This window comes from Camelina sativa, chromosome 11, assembly GCF_030686135.1.
Source record: "Camelina sativa cultivar CO46 ecotype springtype chromosome 11, ASM3068613v1".
Taxonomy (NCBI): Eukaryota; Viridiplantae; Streptophyta; class Magnoliopsida; order Brassicales; family Brassicaceae; genus Camelina; species Camelina sativa.
In genome coordinates, this window is record NC_141890.1 from 4480821 (window position 1) to 4499438 (window position 18618).

An 18618-nucleotide genomic window follows, 5' to 3' on the forward strand; every position below is an offset into this window, starting at 1 on the left:
TCAAAATTGATTATCTGAGTATGATTCAGTAAACCTAGATTTATATATCATTAACATTATTATCTTATTGTCGCTAAATCGATTTTTCATTTTTATATATACAATAAATATTTTATTTAACTAATTTGGTTGATTCATCTTAGTCATTATTTATAACTTTTATATTATGCAGTTAAAGAATTACCATAAATTTTTTACTAGAAATGTAGAAAAAAAACAATGTTAATCATTTCAAGTTTTGACTTTCCCGTGCGGTAACGCACGGACCGACATCGTAGTATATATTAATAGCAAACCTAATTGCATAAAACAGTTCGGTATTAAGCTTCTTGGTTGGTTTGGGTGATGTTAGGCAAACGAAGAAGTGACACCAGAGATCAATGAGGAAGAAGTAACTAATATATCAATGAGCTAAAGGATGATACTTTAATTAATGACACAAGATACAGCATATGGTATAACCAAACCTTAATTATAATTTGTTAGGCGTAGTGTGTCAGGATGACCAGGACATATCCAAGTGGTCAGATATATCAACGAGGGATGTTTGAAGGATTTCAGCAAGAGTATAATTTTTCAGTTGATGATTTTGTTTTTTATTTTCAAATCTTGGAACGTGTTCAACTCTTTCTTTTTACGTGATTTATTTTTGTCCATCAAAATGAAACGAAACTAAAACATTATGTCTCATATAAAAATTGCTGAATCATAGACGTCGTTTAACAAAGCCGTTGGCACACAGAGAGGAGAAGACAGTAGCCATAAAACATCATCGTGACTCAAGTATGAAAATAAAGTCATTTTTGTAACCTCTGTTTTGGGTTTAGAAGAATTTTTGTTCAATATGTAGTTATATTTATATTTTCCTCTCTTTCGTTCGGATGTAACGGATTAATTAATCAATCATACAATTTATTAAAGTTCTATTTCTTTTTCTTCTTTTTTGTTCACACTTTTTAGCTACAAAATTCTATTATTAGGGCGGACTAATAAGATAAAATATTCAAAACCAAAACAAAATTGAGATACACATTTTTTTTGGTCTATGTGTTGAATATATTAAGTTAATCTTAATTTTTTTAGACGTATCCTAGCAATGCAAAATATTAATTTTTTTTTTTACAATTTTTTTTTTTTGTCAACAATAAAATACTTTGAACTCAAAATTATGTAAGTAAAAATACTCCTACACGGTATATAAAAGTATACATATACACCATGGTTTTTTTTTTTTTTGATTTTATTATTTCATCAAACTAAAAAGAAAAAAAGAGAGAGAGATAAATGGGCCAAACGGCCCATAAGTGGGAAAACGGCCCATAAAAATAAACCAAATAAACCTTCCTTCTCCGTATAAATTTGCTACTCTCGCTACCTCAGAAACCCTAAGCGCCTGAGAAGATGAAGGTATGTGACGGCGAACAGAGCCTCCATTTTCCTACTTCGTTTATCGTCTCTCGTTTGCTTATCCTTTTTATGTTTCTGTGTTGTAGTTCAACATTGCAAATCCAACCACTGGTTGCCAGAAGAAGCTCGAGATCGACGATGACCAGAAACTGTAAGATTTTTGCTCTTCTCTTCTTCATCTTTACTCATTTTTGTAGATTTTGGTGATAGGTTCTCTAGATCTGTTGATTAATGTTTGTATATATCACTGTGAAATTGGTAGCTCCTAGGATACATAAAAATGTAGCGAATTGCTCTATAAATTTTCGTGGTCTTCGAGTTAAAGCTTTGTATCTGCTCAGAGACATGTCTAGCTTATAGTCTATAGTATTGAGGTTGGCTTATGTTGATGCAGACGTGCCTTTTTCGACAAGAGACTCTCCCAAGAAGTCAGTGGAGATGCGTTGGGCGAGGAGTTCAAGGGTTACGTCTTCAAGATCATGGGTGGTTGTGATAAGCAAGGTTTCCCAATGAAGCAGGGAGTTTTGACTCCAGGACGTGTTCGTCTTTTGCTTCACCGAGGTAATTAATCCAACTTGCATCTTCTTATACATGTTTACTACTTCTATATTGTGTTTGTGTGGATGTGGATTTACATTGTTTTGTAATGGCTTGGTGGTAGGTACTCCATGCTTCAGGGGACATGGAAGGAGGACTGGTGAGAGGAGAAGGAAGTCTGTTCGTGGTTGCATTGTGAGCCCTGACCTCTCTGTTCTTAACCTTGTCATTGTGAAGAAGGGTGACAACGATCTTCCCGGGCTTACTGATACCGAGAAGCCAAGGATGAGGGGACCTAAGAGAGCCTCAAAGATCCGTAAATTGTTTAACCTCAAGAAGGAAGATGATGTGAGGACCTACGTCAACACTTACCGCCGCAAGTTCACCAACAAGAAGGGTGAGAGACAAAACACACTCAAAAAATCAATCTCATTGATATAGAATGGTTTCTGAAAATTTGTGTTTTTTTTGACAGGCAAGGAAGTGAGCAAAGCCCCTAAGATCCAGAGGCTTGTGACTCCGTTGACTCTTCAAAGGAAGAGAGCCAGAATCGCTGACAAGAAGAAGAAGATTGCCAAGGCTAATTCTGATGCTGCTGAGTACCAGAAGCTTCTTGCCTCAAGGTTGAAGGAACAGCGTGACAGGAGGAGTGAGAGTTTGGCAAAGAAGAGGTCTAGACTCTCTTCTGCTGCCGCCAAGCCCTCTGTTACTGCTTAAAAAAGCTTGAGAATCAAATCAAACATTTCACATTTCTAGTTTTGTTCTCTTCTTTTTCTCTTTGGAATCTAAAAGTTAGTTCGAGTTCATACTGTTGTTCCATCACTTTGGGCTCGTGTTTCTTGATTCATGCTTTTAGTTGAAGACCATTTTAAACTCAATTTTGTTGTTGTTTCCCTTTACCTGTTTTTTGATCAAGGCATTACTCAATTTAGTTCTCAATTAATTGCCTCGTAATCTATCAATCAGACATAAACACAAGAATTGGCGATAGCTATATTTGATATTTTGTATGGAGGACAAAGGAATTAATGGAATAGTAGTGGATGGAGTTGCTACTCTTGAAGCTGAGAGAATGCAAGCACCGTTTATGGAGATCTTGCTGTAGTGTCGTTGCTGAATTGCTATCATTGTCTGGGTTTGTAACTCAAGTTTTCCCTTTAAAAGAGAACTTCGACGATGTTTAATTCTTGTTCAGTCTAAAGAGAAAGAAAGATTTATATGAGCAATACACTAGAGTAAACATCAAAGGGGTGGTGGCGCAGTTGGCTAGCGCGTAGGTCTCATAGCTACTGAGTGATCCTGAGGTCGAGAGTTCGAGCCTCTCTCACCCCATTTCTTGTTTTCCTTTATCCTTTTAAACTATCCGCAAAGGAATTTTACTTACGTCGCACACACCTTTTTGCTTAATAATGAGATTTAACGACTTTGAAAGTATAAAAAACGATTAAAATTGACTTTAGTTAGGCTTTTTCTTTGTGTGGGTTTTACAATGTATCTTGAAATTTGGAAGAGATTTAAGTCTTCTCACTTCATTTATTGTCAACCAAGTGAAGTGAAGTAAAGTGAAATGAAATAGAAAAGGAAACGCAAAAGAAGAGAAGGGGATAGGTCTGAAGAGATAGACAACAATCTCTCTTTTGGGTTTGTTGAAGTGATTAGAAATGGCAAATGTTTCACGTTTGTCTCCAACAAAATCACACTTCTTACAGCCTCTTATTCCCGGTTTTCAGAACCACCTGGTAAAGCTATCTTTCTTTCTACCTATCTCCCAATCTTTATGAACATATAGTCTCAGTGCAGTTCTGTTTCTCTGTTGCAGAACATTCCTGTGAAGTTTTTCTCCGAGCACATCGTCGGGAAACATGAGGGAAGAAGTGTAAATTTGGTATCAGATGCGTCAGAGAAAACATGGAAAGTGAAGATGGAAGGCCATAGACTTACTGACGGTTGGAAACAGTTCGTCGAGGCGCATGACCTTCGAGTTGGTGACTTCGTTGTATTTAGACACGAAGGAGACATGTTGTTCCATGTCACTGCTTTAGGATCTAGTTGCTGTGAGATTCAATATGCACAGCCTCACTGCCATGAAGAAGACGAAGAGATTAACGAAACTGGTATGGTTCAAAATGTGCATTTACATTTATTGCGACTCTTTTCTATTCTTTGAAACGTTTCATTTTCTTATTCAGAAATATCTTCGAGATCTGAGAAGCATGTTGAGGAGAATGTGAAAACAGAATCTGATTTCAACTGTTTTAGCCTATCTGTGACAGATTCAAACCTATCAAGAGATACAGTGGTTAGCAAGATTAGCAGTTTTGTTGTTGTTTTTATGTTTCATTTTCATGAATTTAATCCTCCATTTGAAATTGATGACTGATGCAGTGTGTCCCAATAAATTTCGCAAGGCGATACGGTTTAGACAAAGAAAGGCAAGAGATAGTTTTGATGAACAACGAAGGGAAGTCATGGGAATCAGTAGTAAAGAGCTGGGGTGGTTGTAGGCTTTCCATTGTTCGAGGTTGGACAAGTTTTTGCAATGCAAATAAACTAGAAGTTGGAGATACATGCACATTTAGACTGCTCCCAAACACGGCGGAAACGCCTGTGTTTAAGCTCTGCAGCCGTATAATGTCGGAGAGGATTGTCCAGTCCGCGGAAGGTTGCATCGATGGCAAAACTGGAGGAAACCGGTTTGTGAAGTTAACTCTTACACGAAACAGCCTTCACCTTGGTAAACAGGTGACTTTTCGAAACCTTAATCTTGGGTCTTTTCAATGCATTGCTTTCTTTTTTCTCTTAATTCTGAATATGTTGCAGCATCTACCGGTAAGTTTCACGAGAAAGAACAGACTCATCAATCCGGGGAAGATAATTCTGGTGGACAAAAACAGAGCTGAATGGCCGATGAAGCTTAATGTTGACAAAAGTACTCGTTTGATGTATATTATTAGTGGCAATGGTTGGAAAAGTTTCTGTGCCGCCAATGAAATAGGTGCAGGGGAGTCTCTAACTTTGGAGTTGATTCAAGGAGGGAAAATTCCTTTGCTCAAGTTCGTCTCAAAGGTTAGTAAGAATGTCAAAGTAGCTTGCATTCCACGTTTTAGGTTTTACTAAGTTGAAGTTAATCAAATAACGACTTGTTTACAGATGGAACAACCACCAGTTGAAGCAGAGGCTCGGAAACGCAAGAGAGCTCGAGTCAAAAGATGGAGCCAGGAGACTGAACCGAATGTTGAGATGAGAGAGAAGGCAGCTGAGGAATTAGGAGAACCCTCTCGAGCATCTCACAAATCCAGTGGTAATCCAGAAAACTTGCAGCATACGCAAGCTTGCTCTGTCTCAAATCAGGTGGCTAAGGTGAAGCAGAGCGTTGTTGATGCTTTAACTAGTGTAAAAATGTTTATGGCAGAACTCGAGACAACGGAGCAGAAGCTAGAAATTTCATTGCAGGAAATCAACAACCTAGGTATGATGATTTCTAGTTTGATATGTTTTAAGACAATTTTACTTTTAATTTTAGGCCTACTCAGTTTCCTTACAAGTTTTTATGATGGCACAGAGAGAGGAGAAGACAATGGGAATAAAACATCATCTTCAAGTAAACCCGGGGAAACCTCAGTTAAAGGTCAGCCAACATCTGAGAAGCAAAGTACTCTTCCAGTACTTCCAACAGAATATGGTCCTCCAAAAGATTTGGTACATCACTTTGTAGTAGTTCATTCTCTTCTTTTCTTGTTGACATTAATCAACCATTCTAAATAGCTGATGTTGGTTCGTTGATCTTTCTTTCTAGAATCTTTCCAACAACATATTTATAGCCTTGAGGAAGCTTCGTTCAGATCTTGTCAAAGAAGCCCCTGATGGTGTCATGACATATCATATATTCATGTAAGTCCGAAAGGCCATTCCACTTGCCATCTTCTAAGTTCTGCACTTAATCTTGTTTGTGGTGGCAGGAATTCAACGCTTCTGCAGATAAGCAGACAAATTCCGAGAACCAAAGAGGAACTCCTAGGAATCAATGGCCTTGGGGAGTAAGTAATTTTTTTGCTTTCAAAACCTGTATTTTCAAACGAAAAACCCAAAGTGTGTTTGATGATGGTTTGTGTATCTTTAAACATTCTTCCAGGGACAAAGTAAGAGAGTCTGGTGATCGGTTGTTGGAAACAATAGAATCAACGGTTAAGGAGTACTATGGAACCAATAAGAAAGATTCCATCATCAGCGACGAGAGTCCCGGTTCAAGGAAGAGGATGATGATGTCGAAGTGAGCCCAAGCCGCCGCTAGTCCTGCAAAATAAACAGTGAGAAACAAAACCGGTGAGTTGCTTCGCGGTGAATGTGTTAGATGGAGATGGAGATTAGTCATCAATCATCATCATTGGTCATGGAGAAGCTTGATTTTTTACTTCTATTGTTTATTTTGTGTTTAAAAAAAAAAAAGAAGGAAATATTGCAAGATAAGGACAAAATAACGTAGTTGATAAAAGCCCACAAAAGAAGCATAAAGAAGGTCCAATGATTAATTTGCATTGTAGAAGGCCCAAACCCAACATAGAACACTTGCCTTTTTCTAAATGTAACGAAATCAATGTAGCGGTGATACAAGTAAAAGGGATATACACGTAGCCAATTGTAGATGTATGAGGTTGGTTGTGGTGGATATTTCTGACTCTGTCCCCTACTAGCGGCATAGTTTCAGAAACTGGTCAAAGTACTTCGACATTTTGAAACTACCATATATATATACATATATATTTTTTATTATTGTACATAGTTATGGTAATTAAATAATACAATTATAACTTATTAATTATTTTTCTTTTAGCTTATGTAAAAATTCTAAAATATGGTAGAAGAAGCTGAGGTTATCAGTAATAGCAGTTTAGGCAAGAACAACAGTTGTTTGGTTATTTGATCTTGGTATCCAAAGAAACTGAGTGTCTTCAAATCTTTGTTGCCAATGTTTAGCATTTTGGATTTAGTTGTAGTAGTCAAAGTTAAAACTTAGTATTAATTATAAATAACTTATTAATTGTTTTTTCTTTTGGTTTATGTAAAAATTCTAAAAGAAAAATTGAAGCTTGAAAGAATTTGAATATTTTTAGAAAATCATTAATTAAGAATAATTAAATTTAAATAATTATTATTGGTTAATAGTTATAGGAAATTGTTTTGTGTGTCAGTTTGAGTAAATGGTTGATGTTGTTATAACTCATTAATTGTTTATTAATATGTGTGAAAATTCTAAAGAGTCATTATTATATTAAAAAGAGGAGTATATCTATAAATTTTTGACATTTTTGTTTTTGTTACAAAAAGAGTGTCACTTTATGTTTCCAATGCAAATTTTAAGATTATATCCCTTTTATCTCTATTATCTGAACTTATTAATTACAAAGAAAAAAGTTTTAGTGTATATATAAAGGGTAAAACAGAAATTTCATCATCTTCTTGATTTGTGTCATTGTGTGTATTTTAGAAGTAGAGGAAATATATTTAATCTATAAAACTTTGAAATTTGGAAAGTAATTGTCTTTTCAAGGGTGAAAGGGTGTTTGACTATATAGACAGACAATAATCTCTTTTGTATTTTGTTAAATTGAGTCTGAGAAAACCTTACGCTTGGTTGAAGTGATCACTGATCAGAATGGCGAATGCATCTCCAACTCCAACTAACCAACACTTCTTCCAGCCTCTTCTTAACGGATTCCAGAGCCACCTCGTACGCAAACTCTCTATCTTTGTCTTTCTCTCAATCTGCATGCATGAACATATAGTCTAATGGTTCTGTTTCTCTGTTGCAGAAAATTCCTGTGAAGTTCTTTACCGAGCACATCGAAGCAAAACACGAGGGCAATACTGTGAAGTTGAGATCAGATGCGTCGGAGAGAACATGGGAAGTGAAGATGGATGACAATATACTCACCGAAGGTTGGAAAGAATTCGTGGAGGCACATGATCTTCGGATCGGTGACTTCGTTGTCTTCAGACACGAAGGAGACATGTTGTTCCATGTCATTGCTTTAGGCCCTCACTGTTGTAAGATCCAATACTCACAGTCTAGCAGCCATGAAGAAGGCGAAGAGAGTGATGATATTGGTATGATTGAATCTATGAATTTACATTTATTGAGACTCTTTGCTATTTCTTAAAACGTTTTCAATTTTCTAATTCAGAAATATCTCCAAGACCCGAGAAAGAAGTTGAGGAACATGTGCAAAAAGAATCTGATCGATCGTCATCAGATCTCAATTGTTTTAGCCAAACCGTGACGCGTTCCAACATATCAATAGATCAAGTGGTTAGTCAGATTAGCGGCTTCTTCTTTGTTGCTATTATGTTTTTATTTATAGGTCAGAAATGTGTGTGTGTGTGTGTATGTATAAGTCCAATGCAATTTGATGACTGATGCAGACTCTGCCCAAAGATTTCGCAAAACGAAACGGTTTAGACAAAGGAATGCATGAGATAGTTTTGATGAACCAAGAAGGGAAATCATGGAAATCAAAAGTAAAGAGTAATACGTCTGGTCAGGTTTTCATTTATGGAGGTTGGAAAAGTCTCTGCTGCGAAAATAAATTAAAAGTCGGAGATTCTTGCACATTTAAACTCCTGCAAAATGCGAGCTCGCCTGTGTTACAGCTCTGCAGCTGCTCAAAGGTGGATAGGAAGAAGAAGATTCGGTCTGCAGACGATGACCTAACCGGAGAAAACCGGTTTGTGACGTTAACTCCTACAAAATACAGCCTTGAGAATGGTAAACAGGTGAGTTTTTGGGAACCTCTATCTCAGGTTTATTCAACGCATTCTTTCTTTTTTTGTTTTAAATTTTGGAATCTTCTGCAGTATCTAGGGAAATGTTTTAGTAGAGCCAATATGCTCAACATGTCGGAGAAGATAATTCTGGTGGACAAAGACAAAGTTGAGTGGTCGATGAAGCTTAAAGTTGATAGTAGAGGAGCGATGAATATTTATGGTCGTCATGATTGGAAAGGTTTCTGTGCCGCAAATGAAGTAGGCGCAGGGGATTCAATGAATTTGGAGTTGATCAGAGGAGGGACAAGTCCTTTTCTCAAGTTATGTTCCAAGGTCAGTCAGAACGTCAAATGGCTTGTGATCCACGTTTTAGGTTTTGCTAAGTTGAAGTTAATCAAAATAACGACTTGTTATTCAGATGGAGAAACCAACATTCGAAGCAGAGGATGGGATCCGCAAGAAAGCTCGAGTCCAAATCCAAAATGGGGGGCAGGAAACAGACAAGGGAGAACCATCTCGAGAATCTAACAAATCCAGTGGTAATCAAGGAAACGTACAGAAAACGCAACCTTGCTCTGTCAAAGATCAGGTGGAAAAGGTGAAAGAGAGCGTTGTAGATACCTTAACTAGTATCAGACGTTTTCTGACAGAGCTCGAGACAATGGAACAGAAACTACAAGATTCATTGCAGGATATCAACAAATTGGGTATGAGATTTCTTATCCGATACGTTATTCTTACATCAATCTTGTAGTTTTGATTTTTTGACTTTACTCAATTTTCTAACAATATGGAATATGGCACAGAGAGAGGAGAAGACAAATGGGAACTAGACAATTAGACAAGATCTTCAACTAATAAATAATGAAGCTTAAAAATGTGAAACTGAAGACTTCTTGTAACCTCTGTTTTATTCTATGTAATTGTTCAAGTTGGAGTTATTTTATATTCCTCTTTTTCGTTCTGATGCAACGGGTTAAATTCATAAGGGCGGACTAGTATTTTGATTTGATAAAATTTATCAACCGACAACTTCTAATGGTTAATTGTTTCTTTTCTTATCTATATCACTGGCCAGTGCCACTGCTTCGGTTTCTTTAAATATGGCTTTTAGAAGCAAAGAATTGTATCACTTTTTTTGTCAACATCTTTCATACGATTTTTAGTATCCTAATTCCAGCCAAAAAAGGAAATATTTAACAAGGACAAAAGAAAAAATCATAGTTGAAAAAAGGAAAACAAAAAAAGAAAGCATAAAGGGCCAATCTTTAAATTTGGATTGGAGAAGGTCCAAACCCAACATAAAACACAGACTCATCTAACACTGTCTTCTCTACTAAGTAACAAAATCAATGAAGCGGTAACACAAGAAAAGACAAAAAAAAAAAAAAAAAAAAAAAAAAAAAAAAAAAAAGAGAAGAATAGTGAATTCTTGAAATATATAAAAGATACAGAAGAAGCGAGAAGAAAGAAGAGATCGATGATTCCGACAAGCAAATTAGATGCATGAGGTTGGTTTTCCGGTGGATCTTTCTGTCGTCACTCGCCTCATTGCCACTCTATTTTTCCTCGCCGTTGGTGTTTTTTACTTTCTCAGAAACACCGCTGCTAGGTACTTCGACATCGGAGCCGCCGCCGCCGGAGGTTTCGACAGGGAATTCATACCGGTGGATACTGAGTCATTTCCTACCGAGAAGTGCTCCCGCTGCAAATCCGTTCGACACTGGTATGCCCTCAAATTCAGTCTCTTTATTGGGAATTGAAATATCGCTTTAGTGTTGGGGCTATTAATGTTTTCTGTGAGCTTGTGATATGTAATTCTTTTCAAAGTCTCGAGTTTTTTATGGGCTTGGAGAAGTTGTTGCTTAGAGATAATTTTGTGAATTTAGCTTATATGAGCTCAGATAGTTTGGATTATATTGGATCACTTTGTGGTTTTAAGTTAATTTAGTGCATTTGGGATATGTATTTCTTTCAAAGTCTTGACCTTTTCAATAGAAGAATCATGGGTTTGGAAGTTGTTGCTTAGATACTTCTTTTGGGAACTTAACTTATATGAGCTCAGATAGTTTGGATTATCTTGGATCACTTTGTGTTTTTAAGTTGGCTTTAGTGCATTTCGGATATGTAGTTTTTTCAAAGTATTGACCTTTTCAATAAAAGAATCATGGGTTTGGAAGTTGTTGTTAGATACTTCTTTTGGGAACTGATATGAGCTCAGATAGTTTATATTTATCTTGGATCAATTGTGTTTATAAGTTGGTTTAGTTGAGCTCCTTTTTCTGTATGCTCTCTTTGTTTATCAGCTCAGCAGAGTGCCAAAGGTCAGACTGGAGCTCGGGTCATCAAAGAAAGTGGAGGGATGATGGAATTACTACCTTAACCTCATCTGCAAAGAATGGCCTAAGGTTCAGAGCTTCTCCGTTTGGGAATAGATCTGCTTCTGATATTGCGGTGGTTCCTGATCAGGGGAGAAGCAAGAGTATCCTTAAGCTTAGAGAAGTAATGCGTCCTCTTTTTTTCTCTCAGCTCCTGTTTACAATCTCTTGATGGAGTCATTGTGGAATTCTGAGTTTTATTTTTGTTTTGCAACTTTCTTCAGGTTCTTTTCCCATATGAAGAATTTGTTAGATATTTTAACTGGGACAATCCAGAATTGGCTCCCTGTGGGCTCATGAATTGTGGAAACAGGTTTGTGTTCAAATGTTTTTCAATGTAGCTTTCAAGCATCAGTTGAGATGAGTTGAGTTTGTTTTTTTCTCCGTTCAAGATAAATTACTTTATTCTCTTTCAGTTGTTTTGCCAATGTTATTCTACAATGCCTTTCCTGGACACGTCCTCTTGTTGCATATCTGCTGGAGAAAGGCCACAAGAGAGAATGTAAAACTTCTTTCTTCTCATTTTGCATTTAATGCTTCAAACTCTTTCGTTTAGTTTTCTGTATGCGCTTTAGCTTTGATACTATGCTTTGTTTAACAGGTATGCGCAACGACTGGTGCTTCTTCTGTGAATTTCAAACCCATGTTGAGAGAGCGTGTCAAAGTCGGTTCCCTTTTTCACCAATGAACATTATTTCACGGTTAACTAATATTGGTGGAACTCTTGGGTATGGAAGGCAGGAGGATGCTCATGAGTTCATGAGGTCAGTATCTCTTACTCATGAAAATAGCAAATTCCTAGTGGTGTTTAGGCTGTGAATCTCCCAACTGATGGATTTAGACAATTCACATACTTTCAGGTATGCGATTGATATGATGCAGTCTGTTTGCCTTGACGAATTTGGTGGAGAAAAAATAGTGCCTCCTCGTTCTCAAGAAACAACACTTATTCAGTATATATTTGGAGGTCTGCTCCAATCGCAGGTGATATTTCCTGATCTCAATAGTGCCTCCTCTATCTGTTAAGCTTTTTTCCTGATTTTCTGCTTTTTCAACTTTCCAGGTTCAGTGTACTGTTTGCAATCATGTTTCCGAACAGTATGAGAATATGATGGATCTAATTGTTGAGATGCATGGGGGTGCAATGTCTTTGGAGGAATGTCTTGATCAATTTACAGCCGAAGAGTGGCTTCAAGGAGATAATATGTACAAATGTGATAGGTATTTTAATTAAATCCAAATGAAGCTATGTTTCTTAAGCAGTGTGTTTCTTGATTAGTTGACAAACCGACTATGTTTCTTAACAGGTGTAGTGACTATGTTAAGGCATGTAAGCGTCTTACGATTCGGCTCCCTCCAAATATTCTAACCATTGCCTTGAAAAGATATCAGGTATGTGTGGCATTCCCCTACCTCTTGCTAAATTTGTGTGGGAACAGTTGTGTATAGTAATTACATGTGTGAAATTATATTATGTACAGGGAGGAAGATACGGGAAACTGAACAAAAGAATAAGTTTTCCCGAGACATTGGATCTTAATCCTTACATGAGTGAAGGTGGAGAAGGATCAGATGTTTATAAACTCTATGCAGTGATTGTCCATTTAGATATGCTGAATGCATCATTCTTCGGCCATTACATATGCTACATTAAGGATTTTTGCGGAAACTGGTATAGAATAGATGATTCTGAGGTAACACTCAGCTTACTTTCCTCTCTTCTTGTTAGCATGAAATTTTGAGGGATCTTCTATCTAACCCTGATCAAAAATACTCACAGATAGAAAGTGTTGAATTAGAAGATGTCCTTTCTCAAAGAGCTTATATGCTCCTCTACAGCAGGTAAGCTTTTCTCCTCCTGTAAATTTAATCTATAACCACAAGATTGAGGCTGTTTATTTCACCATTATGAGTTGAGTAAATTGTTTGAATATGATGTATATAAAAGGAGACAGAGGATGTTGAGCTAGTGAGTTTCTTATGTTTTTCTGATGTCATGTAGGATTCAAGCTCGGTGTTCATCATTATGTCTCAGATCAGAAGTTCAAGACGAGAGGAATACAGACATAGAATCTTGCCTAGAAGAGTTAGTTGAGAGTTCGATGGTAGGAGCTACTGAAAACAGAAGCAGCATCCATGCAACCATTGAAGACCCTGAGTGCGAACAAGAATCATCGTCATCATCACTATCATCATCAGCATCGTCACCATCATCATCAACATCACCATCACCGTCACCGTCACCATTATCATCATCATCACCATCAGTAGTGACCTCTGAATGTTGTAGTGAGGTTGAAAGGGTTGGTGATACATTGGATTCCGAGTCCAACCCTTCAACTGATGATGACTATGCACCAGATCATCGAGAGGATGTAGCAAATGGGAACAAAGATCCGCCAGAGGTAAATTATCAGGCTGTCGATTTTTGTTCAGACCCTACAACTTCAACTCCATTGGTCTGTACAAAATCCAAGCCTCCGGTGAGAGATATGGATACCGAGATGATGGACGCTCAATGATGTAGAATGTTACAACATTTGAAAATCAACAGAGCTTGCTTGTAGCTTACAATAGTGATGCAGATACTATTACACAATGACTTAAATATGGTTTTAAAGGGTGATTATACATAGAATTTAAATGTTGTTACTGGTGAATTGCCAAATTGTTTGCATCCTTCCATTTGCATCGTGTTCCACTAGATTAACTAGCCACTCTACTCTGTTTCTCCCACAAAGCAAACGAAGAATCAATCAAGTCATACCTTCTTAAATTTATGGTGAAGCTTTTGTCATTCATGGCTCCCTTTTAATTATGAGAGCTCAATAAGAGGACTTTCTTCAACCCATCGGGTAGAAGCTATTGACACAGCTTGACAGCCATGCAACTATTAAAGATGATGATATATGACAAATTGACAACAAGAATCATTCATCACCATCCGTATTGACTTTTGAATTTTGTAGGGAGGTCGTACGGGTTGATGGCTTGATGCAATGGATGATATATAGAACTTAAATAAATATTGTTATGCAGAAAACTTCTGAATTTTACCTTACAATAGTACTGCAGGTTACATTACTTGACTCATGGTACTAAAGGCTGATATGTAGAACTTATTATTACTTGTTTTCAAGACCCTTAAAGTAGATGAAATATGTTGCTGACAAATACAGACACAGTTAACTCTTACCTAACTAAACATTGGATTCATACTGCTTAGGTTACGAGTTCACTATAACAGGGCAAGTCTTGGTATTGGAGCAGAGTTGAAGTATTGGAAGAGTTGTCTTGTCTTCCCAAACCAACTCAAACACTAAATATTCATTTGCCTTGCCATTAGCCTTGAAAAATTCTTTTAACCCTAAACCCAAACGCGTCTGTGTATTTCCCTTTTCCATGACTAAATTCACTGGCCACTCTTTTCCATGCTTGTCCAACAGAGTCATCTTCTTCCTTTCTAGGTTTTCCATTCCGTTAACCTTAATGAAGTTCACTGGAAGATGCTGCACACAAAGGAAGGCAATAAACTTACGCTACGGTGATGATGGAACTTTTTGACTACTACTGTCACCAGATTTGTTTCTCTTTCTTTTGTTGCAATCTTTAGTGGAAACACTCTTAAGTTCTGCAGTGGAGAAACGAAGAATAGGCGTTTCCTTGGTTTTGCTCTCTAGTTTAAACGTGACGGTATCATCAGGTTTAAGCTCATTTTCATAGCAGAAACTTCTCCAGCCATCCCTCATGTAAAACGTTCCACTTGAGTTTCTAAACTTCAGAACTAGCGTCCATGTCTTTACTCCTTCAACCATTCCTTCATCCATTAGAACAATCTGGATACTTCCTTCAGTCAGACTACCGGAAAACCTTTTTGGAAGAAACTGCAAAGTAAAAAAACATAAAACATATTTAACAACTTTTAGGGCTCTCAAAAGGAATCAACAGTAGATCTGAAGTACCAACCCTTGTATCGTTTCTTAGGTTCGAATCTGATACAAGTGCAACGAAACAAGACGGGTCTGATGAAAAAGACTTTGCTTTTGCTTCAGGAATCCTCTTCTTCACGTGTTTTTTTCTCGGAAGCTTTCCTGTTTTCATAAAATTTCGACAAGTTAGACCTTGTAGACGTTCTTGAAACACCAACAAACAAGTTAAGAGTTCAAGACTCATTTATACATTGACTCACCCATGTAATCTTTGTCTTCGTCTAGTGAAGACTCTGGTTCTGTTTTAAGACTCTGCTTCATGGACAAGTTTCCTGTATATCACAACAAGAAGAACGTTTTAACTCTTCATAACCAAAAGGCCAATTCCATGGGAAGATTAAAACAGAGCACAACTTACTGATGTTTTCTTGATCATCATCAAGATTATCGTCGTGGTCACAAGATTGTACATATTGAATCTCACAGCAACTGGGTCCAAAACAAGTGACGTGGAACACCAAAGCTCCATCGTGTCTGAAAACGATAACATCTCCGACTCGGAGATCATGTGCGGTGGCGAACTCTTTCCAGCCGACGGTGAGTCTCCGACCTTCCATCTCAACTTTCCAACTTATCTCAGACGCGTCGGACCTTAGCTCCACTGTCTTTCCTTCGTTTCTTCCTTCTAATAAGTATACCGAGAAAAACTTCACAGGGATGGTCTGCAACAACATGCAAAAGAGTTTTTAAAACGAAACCATTTATCATAATAAGCTATACTCGTAAAAGAGAGACAGAGTCAGAGTCAGAGTACGAGGTAGGAGTCGAAGCCGGGAAGAAGAGGCTGGAAGAAATGAGGGTTTGTAGGAGATTCAAGAACTGGATTCGCCATTGTTCAAAGGATCTATGAAAAAAAGAGCTTCCAAAAAAACAAAACCAAAACCGATCCTAGACTCAAGTCTAAGTTGATGAGTGTCTTTTTGGTAATCCTTGCACGGCTCCTCTTATTAATGAGAGCTCCAGCTTACCTGTTTTAATGAGGGCGTGACTCCTTTTATTCTCTTTAATTTAAATTGACTCGCACTACTTTTTGTTCTTTTTTGGTGGTAAGTGCTTTATAACACCTCGTTTACTGATTTGGCAGCATACCTCCTTTTTCTTTCTTTTATAGTATCTGGACTAACAAACTAGTAGTATTACACTATGGCTTTCGCATTAGCTGATGCAGAATATCATTATATATAAAATTCAATGCTGTAGCCTCTGTTCCAAAGTCGAAAAAACTAAAGCTCCATACAACCGTATTTCAACTTAGTAGTTTTCGATTTCGTGTAACAAAGCTTCCAGATTCTGTTCCTTTGTCTCGAGTTTAGCCCGAAACAGTCTGATACTAGTTAAAGTTTCTTCAATGCTCTGTCTCACCTTAGGGACATGATCTAAGATAGAGCAAAACTGCGTGTGCTGCAGCTTTCCTTGATCACCAGTAGACTTGTTACACGACCGAGTGCGACGAGAAGGTTCTCCTACTTCTGCTATCTTCTGCCTCACGTCATGCTTCAGTCTTCTACTCTCCTGACTCCACCTTTGGACTCGAGCTCTCTTGTATGGCCGAGCCTCTGCTTCAGATGGTGGTGATTGGTCCATCTGAATACAAGTATTTGTTTAGTAACACCAACTTATAGATAGTTCAAAACGAACAAGATTGCAAGCTATTTTGATGCTCACACTAACCTTGGAGACGAACTTGAGCAAAGGACTTGTCCCTCCTCGGATCAACTCCAAAGTTAGAGACTCACCTGCGCCTACTTCATTCGCTGCACCAGAAACTTTTCCAACCATTACCACTGATAATATACATCATCATTCTATTCCCTTTGCGATAACCCTTAAGCTTCATCAACCACTCGACTTTGTCTTTGTCCACCAGGATTATCTTCCCTGGCTTATCGAGCATGTTCACTCTCATGAAACTTACAGGTAAATGCTGCAAAAGATTCAAAATTACATAAACAATATTGCGTTGAGTAATCCCGAGATAGAATTTAGTTCCCACAAAACTCACCTGTTTACCAAGCTTAAGGCTGTTAGGTGTAGGAGTTAACTTCACAAACCGGTTTGGTCCAGCCTCTGTGCGGCTGCAGAGCAGAAACACAAGCCTTTCCGCGTTGTGGAGCAGTTTAAATGTGAAAGGCTCTCCAACTTTTAATTTATTTTCGGTGCAGAGACTTTTCCAACCTCCAAAGATAAAAACCTGACCAGACTTGTAACTTTTTACTTCTGATTCCCAAGACTTCCCTTCTTCGTTCATCAAAACTACTTCATGCCTTCCTTTGTCTAAACCGTATCGCCTTGCGAAATCTCTGGGCACACCCTGCATCAGTCATTCCTCAACATTGGGGATTATATATATATATATATATATACACTCACGCATGCTTATACATATAAAACCCTAATAGTAATATACTAACTAACTAACCAAGAAGTCTCTTGATAGGTTTGAAGCCGTCACAGTTTGGCTAAAACATGTGAGATCTGATGAAAACAGATCAGATTCTGTTTTCACATTCTCCTCAACTTCTTTCTCCTTTCTTGAAGATTCCCCTGCTGTTCAGAAATCTAACGGTTCAAAAATAGAAAAAGAGACTAGATAAAATGTTCATTGAATAATGATTTTATTATACCAATTTCGTTGTGGCTAAGAGACTGTGCGTATTGGACCTCACAGCAACTAGGTTCAAACGCAGTGACGTGGAACAACATGTCTCTTTCGTGCTTAAAGACGACGAAATCACCGACTCGAAGATCATGTGCCTCCACGAACTCTTTCCAACCGTTGGTGAGCGTATGGCCTTCCATCTTAACTTTCCATGTTCCCTGCCAAGAATCTGATCTCAATTTTACAGTCTTGCCCTCGTGCTTTCCCTTGATGTGCTTGGAGAAGAACTTCACAGGGATTTTCTGCAACAAACGGATACAACTGAACTGAGTCTAGTAGTCTAGACTACATTACATATGTTGAGAAAGACAGAAACAGAGAGATTATTTGCGTACGATGTGGCTCTTGAAACCAGGAAGAAGAGGCTGGAAGAAGTGTGCGTTTTCTGGAGAGAAGAGTGATGAAGGATTCTCCATTGCCGACCACTTCCAAAGAAAATCCAAAATTTTGTTCTTGGGAGATTGTCAGGTAGTGGCTTCTCTAAGAATGCTTTACTTCTACTTTCATATTTTGGTCCAATAATGCAAAAGGTGAATATATTTTTTTTAAACTCCTTTCATATTGTTGATTTTGTTTGAGGAATCCCAATTTATTACTACATTTTTTTCTTTCTTCAAAATTTCAAAATAAAGAGTCTTACATGTTTTTTTTGTTCGAAATACATCTCTGTTAAATTGTTGTTTCTATTAATTTTTGTGCCGATTATGTTTACAATGAAGTAGGTGAAGAATAAGTAAATAGTAGTAATAAATACACAACATTTTTTCTTCCAATATCTGAACTTTTGCGAAGAATAAAACTGAATTTCTTATTTGTTGATATTTGTTAAACAGTCTAAGATAAACTGAATTATATTACTATTAATTTTGAATGCGATCATAAATAA

At 37.4% G+C, this 18618-nt stretch overlaps 4 protein-coding genes, 1 non-coding gene and 2 pseudogenes across 7 annotated transcripts; 5 read left to right on the plus strand and 2 right to left on the minus strand.

Annotated features, from left to right (window-relative positions):
• Positions 1 to 1288: 1288 nt before the first annotated feature.
• LOC104721673 (small ribosomal subunit protein eS6z) lies at positions 1289 to 2822 on the plus strand. Its single transcript, XM_087473167.1, has 5 exons — positions 1289 to 1407; positions 1494 to 1558; positions 1802 to 1968; positions 2069 to 2341; positions 2420 to 2822. The coding sequence occupies exons 1-5, from the start codon at positions 1402 to 1404 to the stop codon at positions 2659 to 2661; spliced, it is 753 nt and encodes a 250-aa protein (XP_087329293.1). The 5' UTR covers positions 1289 to 1401; the 3' UTR covers positions 2662 to 2822.
• A 369-nt stretch (positions 2823 to 3191) lies between these two features.
• Positions 3192 to 3276, plus strand: TRNAM-CAU (transfer RNA methionine (anticodon CAU)). The gene is given in 2 exon segments: positions 3192 to 3229; positions 3241 to 3276. It is a non-coding gene; the product is annotated as a tRNA-Met (tRNA).
• A 329-nt stretch (positions 3277 to 3605) lies between these two features.
• On the plus strand, positions 3606 to 6218 carry LOC104727639 (B3 domain-containing protein REM8-like). Its single transcript, XM_087472275.1, has 10 exons — positions 3606 to 3683; positions 3764 to 4058; positions 4134 to 4243; positions 4330 to 4686; positions 4765 to 5010; positions 5095 to 5413; positions 5507 to 5643; positions 5741 to 5835; positions 5904 to 5981; positions 6077 to 6218. Exons 1-10 carry the CDS (start codon positions 3606 to 3608, stop codon positions 6216 to 6218), a joined length of 1857 nt encoding a protein of 618 aa, XP_087328401.1.
• A 1236-nt stretch (positions 6219 to 7454) lies between these two features.
• On the plus strand, positions 7455 to 9706 carry LOC104727640 (B3 domain-containing protein REM8-like). Of its 2 annotated transcripts, XM_087473168.1 has the most exons (7): positions 7455 to 7672; positions 7755 to 8049; positions 8127 to 8251; positions 8365 to 8715; positions 8797 to 9039; positions 9125 to 9413; positions 9513 to 9706. In XM_087473168.1, exons 1-7 carry the CDS (start codon positions 7598 to 7600, stop codon positions 9545 to 9547), a joined length of 1413 nt encoding a protein of 470 aa, XP_087329294.1. In that variant the 5' UTR covers positions 7455 to 7597; the 3' UTR covers positions 9548 to 9706. The 2 variants fall into 2 exon arrangements, with proteins under 2 accessions (XP_087329294.1, XP_010445033.2); XM_010446731.3 differs by having other exon boundaries at positions 9125 to 9518.
• Positions 9707 to 9990: 284 nt separating this feature from the next.
• On the plus strand, positions 9991 to 13744 carry LOC104721675 (ubiquitin carboxyl-terminal hydrolase 18). The gene is made up of 11 exons (XM_010439712.3): positions 9991 to 10432; positions 11013 to 11208; positions 11309 to 11397; positions 11501 to 11586; positions 11686 to 11848; positions 11945 to 12068; positions 12148 to 12305; positions 12392 to 12476; positions 12566 to 12778; positions 12865 to 12926; positions 13087 to 13744. Exons 1-11 carry the CDS (start codon positions 10209 to 10211, stop codon positions 13604 to 13606), a joined length of 1920 nt encoding a protein of 639 aa, XP_010438014.2. The 5' UTR covers positions 9991 to 10208; the 3' UTR covers positions 13607 to 13744.
• A 736-nt stretch (positions 13745 to 14480) lies between these two features.
• On the minus strand, positions 14481 to 15989 carry LOC147933629 (B3 domain-containing protein REM7-like; annotated as a pseudogene). The gene is made up of 5 exons (XR_015572775.1): positions 15828 to 15989; positions 15432 to 15735; positions 15274 to 15345; positions 15051 to 15175; positions 14481 to 14968 (listed from the first exon to the last, which is right to left on the minus strand). The product of XR_015572775.1 is annotated as a B3 domain-containing protein REM7-like (transcript).
• Positions 15990 to 16260: 271 nt separating this feature from the next.
• On the minus strand, positions 16261 to 18148 carry LOC104727641 (B3 domain-containing protein REM5-like; annotated as a pseudogene).
• Between the last annotated feature and the right edge of the window lie 470 nt (positions 18149 to 18618).

What these genes read in the sequence shown, in the direction of transcription:
- LOC104721673 (XM_087473167.1), top strand. An exon ending in TCGTCTTTTGCTTCACCGAG is followed by an intron (nt 1,969 to 2,068) that starts GTAATTAATCCA and finishes GCTTGGTGGTAG; the next exon opens with GTACTCCATGCTTCAGGGGA. An exon ending in CAAGTTCACCAACAAGAAGG is followed by an intron (nt 2,342 to 2,419) that starts GTGAGAGACAAA and finishes TTTTTTTGACAG; the next exon opens with GCAAGGAAGTGAGCAAAGCC.
- LOC104727639 (XM_087472275.1), top strand. Translation starts at nt 3,606, where the DNA reads ATGGCAAATGTTTCACGTTTGTCTCCAACAAAATCACACTTCTTACAG. An exon ending in CCGGTTTTCAGAACCACCTG is followed by an intron (nt 3,684 to 3,763) that starts GTAAAGCTATCT and finishes TCTCTGTTGCAG; the next exon opens with AACATTCCTGTGAAGTTTTT. An exon ending in GGAATCAATGGCCTTGGGGA is followed by an intron (nt 5,982 to 6,076) that starts GTAAGTAATTTT and finishes ACATTCTTCCAG; the next exon opens with GGACAAAGTAAGAGAGTCTG.
- LOC104727640 (XM_010446731.3), top strand. Translation starts at nt 7,598, where the DNA reads ATGGCGAATGCATCTCCAACTCCAACTAACCAACACTTCTTCCAGCCT. An exon ending in ACGGATTCCAGAGCCACCTC is followed by an intron (nt 7,673 to 7,754) that starts GTACGCAAACTC and finishes TCTCTGTTGCAG; the next exon opens with AAAATTCCTGTGAAGTTCTT. An exon ending in GCCTTGAGAATGGTAAACAG is followed by an intron (nt 8,716 to 8,796) that starts GTGAGTTTTTGG and finishes AATCTTCTGCAG; the next exon opens with TATCTAGGGAAATGTTTTAG.
- LOC104721675 (XM_010439712.3), top strand. Translation starts at nt 10,209, where the DNA reads ATGCATGAGGTTGGTTTTCCGGTGGATCTTTCTGTCGTCACTCGCCTC. An exon ending in CTCATGAATTGTGGAAACAG is followed by an intron (nt 11,398 to 11,500) that starts GTTTGTGTTCAA and finishes ATTCTCTTTCAG; the next exon opens with TTGTTTTGCCAATGTTATTC. An exon ending in GATGCTCATGAGTTCATGAG is followed by an intron (nt 11,849 to 11,944) that starts GTCAGTATCTCT and finishes ACATACTTTCAG; the next exon opens with GTATGCGATTGATATGATGC.